This window comes from Mus pahari, chromosome 14 (genome assembly GCF_900095145.1).
Source record: "Mus pahari chromosome 14, PAHARI_EIJ_v1.1, whole genome shotgun sequence".
Lineage (NCBI taxonomy): Eukaryota > Metazoa > Chordata > Mammalia > Rodentia > Muridae > Mus > Mus pahari.
The window spans coordinates 48027377-48034999 of NC_034603.1; the positions used below are offsets into that span (position 1 = coordinate 48027377).

The 7623-nt window shown below is 42.5% G+C and overlaps 1 protein-coding gene across 1 annotated transcript in view; it reads left to right on the forward strand.

Annotated features, from left to right (window-relative positions):
- The window catches only part of Rhot1 (ras homolog family member T1), a 63622-nt gene extending 59362 nt beyond the window's left edge, over window positions 1-4260 (forward strand). Inside the window, exon 19 of the mRNA XM_021212699.2 lies at window positions 3256-4260. Coding sequence (XP_021068358.1) covers window positions 3256-3373 — 118 coding nt within the window. The 3' untranslated portion in view covers window positions 3374-4260. The remainder of the gene's footprint in view (window positions 1-3255) is intronic.
- The last annotated feature ends 3363 nt before the right edge of the window (window positions 4261-7623 follow it).

The window sequence follows — 7623 nt, forward strand, 5'->3', positions numbered from 1 at the left end:
CCTGGCTGTCCTGGAACTCACTTTGTAGACCAGGCTGGCCTCGAACTCAGAAATCCGCCTGCCTCTGCCTCCCAAGTGCTGGGATTAAAGGCGTGCGCCTCCATGCCCGGCTTGAGAAAGCATTCTTGACTTCAGTGTATACCTGGGAGAACCTGATACCTTCATGTTGGCCTCTGACCTCCACTGCAGTGCTGCCCTCCCAAATTCTCCTCTCCCCCACACAAGCAACAAAACTTGAAACAACAGCAACAAAGGGAGCTTTTGAAGCACACACTCATCTAAGGACTGTTGATGAGAACTAACTATGACAGATGGCTGGTGTGACATCAGCAAGCTTTAATGTTCATAACTTTCTCCCTGTACAGTGAAGAAAAAAAGGAAAAAAAAAATAACAAAAGCAAGGTGTCTGGACATAGTGGCGGCTCCTGCCCATAATTCCAACCCTGGGAGGCAGAAGTGGGAGGATCCTAGGCTCAAGGCACATCACAAATCCCTGCTGCAAAATAAAATAAATAGAACTAGAGATGTGGCTTAGTGATGGGATATGCAAGGCCCTGGGTTATTCCCCAGGATTACCTCGAATGAGCACTCAAAGTTGAAGCAAAAGCTCTGATAGACTTTCAGCACCTTACACCTGTGATGCTACTCTAAGTCAGTGGTTCTCAATGTTCCTAAGGCTGTGACCCTTTAATACAGTTCTTCATGTTGTGGGGACCTCTAACCATGGAAGTATTTTCATTGTTTCTTCATAGCTGATAGTTTGCTGCTGTTACAAATTGTAATGTAAACATCTGTGTTTTCTGATGGTCTCAGGTGGTCCCTGTGAAAGAATCATTCGACCCACTACAGGGCCACAACCCCAGGTTGAGAACCACTGCTTTAAGTCATCTCTTTGCCTGTTAGAAATGCAGAGTCTGTCCATCTCAGTCTGGATTCTTGATGATCTAACAGTTTGGAATGTTGCAGTCCTTTTCTTTTTTGGTCATGGATAGTACTTTCAGTTTTCAACATTCTGAAGTTGTAAGCACATAAACTCCGTGACAGTGAATGTTAACCCCGTTTAGTGACTCCTGGGCTGGTCGGGTTTTATCAGGCAGTGCTTACAGCAGTGGTTTGAAGGGTTTTTCTCAGTGTCCCCTGTATACTAAGACCAGCCTCCTACAGTTATGTGGGAGACGCATGTGGCAGCTTCGGTCTCCTTGTTCAGTGTATGAATGTTCTAAGAGTACTCAGAGCTGGGCGTGGTGGCGCACACCTTTAATCCCTAGCATTTAGGGGGCAGAGGCAGGCGGATTTCTGAGTTCAAGGCCAGCCTGGTCTACAAAGTGAGTTCCGGACTATACAGAGAAACCCTGTCTCGAAAAACCAAAAAAAAAAAAAAAAAAAAGAATGCTTAGAGATTGTTTGTTTTTAACTCAGCAGTTATCTATGTAATACATAGATTTTAAATATAGAAAGCATAAGATTCAATCTGATAGAAAAGCAACCCAAATATATATGTAGGGTGTTAAATTGAAAGATGTTATTTTGGGTCCTGTTGTTCCGTGAGCTCTGCTGTGAACTGTGTGCATGTGTATGAAAGGTTAAAAGCCCGGGTAGCTGAGTGGGGTGCCATGCTGTTAGCAGACGACGAAGGCAGTATTACTCACCAGGTGCACGCCGTCAGCTCCGTAGAAGATTCCATCTTCATGGAGTCATCTCATGGTCAGCTTTTTCTTGATGACAGGTAACATTTCCCACCACCAGTGGAGTGGCCTTGTTAGAATCTTCCCAGCTAGACAAAAGCAAGATCTAAATATTCTCTGCCCTAACCTTTTAAGAAGTAAAAACAATGCCTGCTAGAAGAACTAACTTAGAATGTAGAATGAACTGTGATACCCTTTGCTGTGTAAAACATAACAGTGGGAAAAGAGACTTGGGATGAGGATGAGCTGTGGAGTGCATGTGGTGTTTGCCTGTGTGAGGAGCATGGAGCACTGGCTTGTGTTGCAGTGGTTTCTAGGGAAGAACAGATTGCATTTGTGAGAACTAATTCAAACTTGTAGAGCTATGATTAAGGTTAAGCAGTTATGTACAATTTGAACTCTTGGCTCTTAATTCCTTTGCATATGACAGTGTCTTTTTTTAATGATCTGACTCTTGCTTGCCTAATTGTAAAGTAGCCAAGACTGTCTAAACTGAGCTCTTAATTCTGGAGGTTCTCATACACCTCTGTGTGTCCGCTTCTCTGAAAGCCCAGCCTAACTCTCTTCACTGGCACTTAAATACAGTGTTCAGATCATTGCTTTAAGCTCTGTCCTATTCATGGTAAGCTGTCATACTTGATACGCCTGAGGGTGCTTAGCAGTGTTATTAACTGAACATGCTCACAAACGCAGTTTGTGGGACAGGCTCTCCCGGATCTTGTCATGCATAATATGGCTTCTTTTGTGCCGTTATCTTTTGATACATCATCACATTACCTCATGCCCTTTGTTTGCTGTCGTTACCACTGCCTGTCTGACTAACATCAAGATTTGTTGGGTTTAGTTTTGGGGTTTTTTCTCTTTCAATTAGCAGTGACCAAACTAATGCAAACTGGTCAGTCTTCCCTTTCTCCTTGGAATTTTTTTTAGAGGGGGCTAATTTCATTGCTCTTGAGACAGTATTGTCACTTGTCAATTAACTGCTTACAAGGTAGCTTTTGATTCCTAGGACAGAAGGGTTGTCTTCCTCACATACCATGAATGTGACCCGAAAATGGGAGACTCTACCCTAATTCTCTTTTTGAAGGACTATGGTGACATTAAAAAGTATTCAGCTAGCCAGGCGTGGTGGCGCACGCCTTTAATCCCAGCACTCGGGAGGCAGAGGCAGGTGGATTTCTGAGTTCGAGGCCAGCCTGGTCTACAGAGTGAGTTCCAGGACAGCCAGGACTACACAGAGAAACCCTGTCTCGAAAAAACAAAACAAAACAAACAAACAAACAAAAAAGTATTCAGCTGATTTATCTGACTTCATTTCCCATGTGACAAAAAAAATATATAAAATTTTAGGTGTTAACTTCTGAGTAGTAGCTAATTGTAAAGACATTTGTCTTTACTGATGTCTATATTGTATGTATTAGCCATCCCAACCAATGTTTTGGGTAAGCATTACTGTATGCAATTAGCCTGACAAGTGTGCTAATACTTCCCCCAGATGGACAGTTAGATGAGTACTGTAACTTTTTCCTACTAAAATGTTTTAAATATTAATTGTATTTTCTGACTGCAGGCACGTGACACAAGCTGACCTCAAGAGCTCAACATTCTGGCTTCGAGCAAGCTTTGGTGCTACTGTCTTCGCAGTTGTGGGCTTTGCCATGTACAAAGCACTATTGAAACAGCGATGATTAAGAAAAAGCACTGGCCTACCAAAACACATACTTTTAATGTACATTCTGAATGCTTTAAATTCTGCTAGAAATATTGAGATATTTATACATGCAGAGTTACTTTATTAATATTTGTAATTCATGCATAAGAGTATTTTACTCATAGTAATGACTGCAGTATTGACTGGCATGTGGAAAGAAAACATCTTAGTAGCCAAATATAAGTGGCTAAATTTCAGAGGCCAAAAGGGAATATTTTGTAAATAATGTACATATTCAAGCAAGATACGGTCTCCTGAACTGACTTCTAGAAATGGTGTTTCCAGACATTTCTACAGTAGTGGTCTAGTGTTCACTTGGCTCACCCTGCTAGGTTTCAGTCACCCAGAGATTGTGTTTACTCAGGCATCACGTATTTATTTCAAGGTGACTCAGAATGATCCTTTGGCTTCTGTAGCCGTTTCTCTCCATTTTTAAGATCACACAGGAGACGAGGTCAGCTTTCCAAAACCACTCTGTTTCCATTCTGTCACTTATGGTAGGCTGGCTTCAACGCCATCATGAAACCTAGAAAGTTGTGGAGCTGAGTATGCGGCTGAAGGCCTGAGGCAGGAGCAGGTAGCGGAGGTTACCTGTGTCACCACATTGCTTCTTTGTCAGAGTGTGGATTTTATAGCCCTTTCAATCAAATGGGGAAAACAGTTTGTATATTATCAATGTTTTTAGTTACAATAAAGAAGCCGCCCTGCCCACTGCTGAATCCCACCTGAAGTGAAACCGTGTCTAATGGCCGTGTCTGTGTAGTTATTGCCGTAGCTGCATGTGTCATGATGTGTTCTGTATCTGGCCAGGATCACCTAGAGGCAACACTTTTTTAATGGTAAAATAAATCTAATGAATATAAACTCTCACAATAAACCTATTTTTTCCATCATTGACCTTTTCAAGTATTTAAATAAATAACTGCTGTGTACTGTGATCTTGAGGGGTTTTTTGTCTTCTGAGGTAAATACCTCTGTCCAGATGTGAGTGTGCTCCTTTGGTTTCTACCTTTCTTAGTTTAGACATTATTTTTATACAAAAAAGTACTACTCGGTAGGAAGGAAGTTGTAGGATGTGTGTAGGAGATCTACCTAGAGGGCTGTGATGGCACTTTTGGAGGTCTGCCTGCCCTTCTGACTCTGTCATGGTCATCTACTCCTTGCTATGATGGCGCTTCCATCTGTTGTTAGGAGGATATTTTACACAAGATCACCCTTCCTTAGCAACAGTAACGACTTAGCCAGTCACAGACCCGTTCACCTGCTTGTTCCCCTCTCCTTCCTCTTCCCATTTTCATTCTAAATTTGAAGAAAAAAAATTAAACGGGGAGAACCTCATTTTTATTTTCCTCATTATTTTTATTACATTTGTCTTTATTTTGTGTATCTGTGTACGTGGCCTCTGTGTGTACGTGGCCTGTGTGTGCCGTGGCCTGTGTGTGCCGTGGCCTGTGTGTGCCGTGGCCTGTGTGTGGGGCTCAGAGACGAGTTAGAGCAGTCAGTTCTCTGGTACAGAGTGGGTCTTGGTGGTGGGACTTAGAGCGTCAGGCTTGGCAAACAGATGCCTTTATCCACTGAGCCATCCTCGGGCCCTTAAGTTTGAATGTTTGCTGAGAATTTTCCATGTATCAAATAAATTGATCTCAGTTATACACTTTTCAAAGACAACTGTTTCTTTCCTTCTGCATTTCTCTTTGCTTCAACTAAAATATTGTTTTAAATAAATAGGCCTAATAGATTGCTGTGTTTGTGAGAAACAGGAAAGGAAATAATTTGTGGAGAGGTGGGAAGTGGCCGGGCGTGGTGGCCCACACCTTTAATCCCAGCACTCAGGAGCCAGAGGGAGGCGGACCTCTGCGTTCTAGTGCAGAGAATCCCTTCTTAAAGGTAGGTGGGGGGAGTGTGTGTGTGTGTGTGTGGAAAGTGCTGGGTTTAATATGTAAACTTTTTTTTTTAATCTTGTTTTTTGTTTGTTTTGGGGTTTTTGAGACAGGGTCTCACCTATGTACTTTGACTGGCCTTGAACTTCCTTTGTTGACCAGAGAGGCTTCGAATTTATAGATATACCTCTGATTAAAGTCTTCAAGGCAAGTGCCACCGTGCCTGGCTAATCTTTTCATTTTATGATAAATATCTTTGGTTCACACAAAGTCAGAGAGGGTAGTGGCCCCATTTGTCTTTTTTTGGTGTCTGACCCACATGGTGAAGCCTGGATGCTCTCCTGTGTCTGTCAGCTGAATGGTGTGTGGCATTGCTGACACAGCCTTCCTCATCGGCCTGTGGCTGTGTGGGGGTGTCCCTTCATGTTACACTTTAGGAACTAGTTTGGGAAAGTACAGTAAGAGGTGTCTTCTGGCTTTGACAGTATGCTCTAAAAGTTCTGAGAATACTCAGAAAAATGAGGGAGCTAATAACTAAAGGATCAAAAGAAAACCTCTTATCAATAGCATTGTCTCATAAATTGACAATTATGAGGCCATTTGTTAGAAGAACTGTCACTGAAAGATTATTGTTCTGTGTCTTAATCTCAGACACATCCTCTCCCTTAGTGGCTGGGAGGTCTTTGAGCTCTTATATCATCATCTAACACACTTAACCAGAAGATTTCCCCTATCATAGGTAAAGATGAATCCCAGAGTAAGAGTGGAGCTGTGGTTTTAGGTATTTGGGGAACACATAACCATTCTGAAGTGACCTACAAGATGAAAGTAGAGGAATTGTGACCATCTTCTTGTGCATTTGCACATCAGCAGACTAGAAGGCACCAAAGGAGAGTACACTTGAGTTTCTAATCCTAAGTGAAATGAGAACCTCCTGGCCTGCAGGAGGGTGTTGCGATAAGAGCAGCTGGAAGAAGCAGGTGAGTGCGCAGTCTCTATGGTAGAGCATAAACTGTTCTAAACATGCCCTTAGAATGCAAGTAAGATTCACTTTGTCTGAATTGTACTAGTGTGAGTCAATATAAAAGCCTCTTTAAAATGTACAGTTGTTTGTTTGTGTCTTTGAATAGTTGCTTCCAAGACCTTGTATGAATACCAAAGCTGAGTGTGTGTGTGTGTGTGTGTGTGTGCTATATGTATATATAATATTTGTATATTACCCACATACCTCCTTTATACTTTAACTCATCTCCAGACTGCTTATTCTAACTAGTGCTTACAATGTGTTTTCCAGTATGAAAGCATGTAAATAGTTACTATAAAAATTTCTCAGAGAGCGATGACAAGGAGAGATGCCTGCGTGTATTCAGAACAAATGGAGTCGCACTAACCCAAAGCACATAGCATATGGGTGAGATGCATGCAAGCTGCTCCAGTGAATGCTCTAGAGAGCACAGATCTGCGGAGGGCTGGAGATGACACGTGGATTCCTGTAAAACCTGGCAGGTTAGAAGTCACATTACACTTTGTTGCAACTTTCTGGAAAAATATTTTTGATACAGGCTTGGTCAAATCTGCAAAGGGAGAACTCTCAGAGGTGATTGTGTAAAGGGAGAACTCTCAGGTGATTGTGTAAAGGGAGAACTCTCAAAAGTGATTGTGCAAAAGAAGAACTCTCAGAGGTGATTGTACAAAGGGAGAACTCTCAGAGGTGATTGTGCAAATGTTAAAAATGTGTGCCAACACATGGATGCCTCAGTGGTAGAACATGTGCTTAGCATGTGTAAGGCCCTGAACTCAGTCTTTAGTACAGACAGACAGGCAGGCAGACAGACAAGCCAACCAATAACCTAGTTCTATTATCATGCTTATTATTATTATTTTTTTTTTTTTTGGCTTTTCGAGACAGGGTTTCTCTGTATAGCCCTAGCTGTCCTGGAACTCACTTTGTAGACCAGACTGGCCTCAAACTCAGAAATCCGCCTGCCTCTGCCTCCCGGGTGCTGGGATTAAAGGCATGCGCCACCACACCCGGCTGCTTATTTTTTATTTATTTATTTTATGTACATGAGTACACTGTCACTGTCTTCAGACACACCAGAAGAGGGCATTGGATTCAGTTACAGATGGTCATGAGCCACACCATGTGGTTGCTGGGAATTGAACTCAGTAACTCTGGAAGATCAGTCATTGCTCTTAACCACTGAACCATCTCTGCAGCCCTCATGCTTATTATTGACAGGGTTTCTCTGTATAGCCCTGGCTGTCCTGGAACTCGCTCTGTAAACCAGGCTGACCTCAAACTCAGAAATCCGCCTGCCTCTGCCTCCCAAGTGCTGGGATTAAA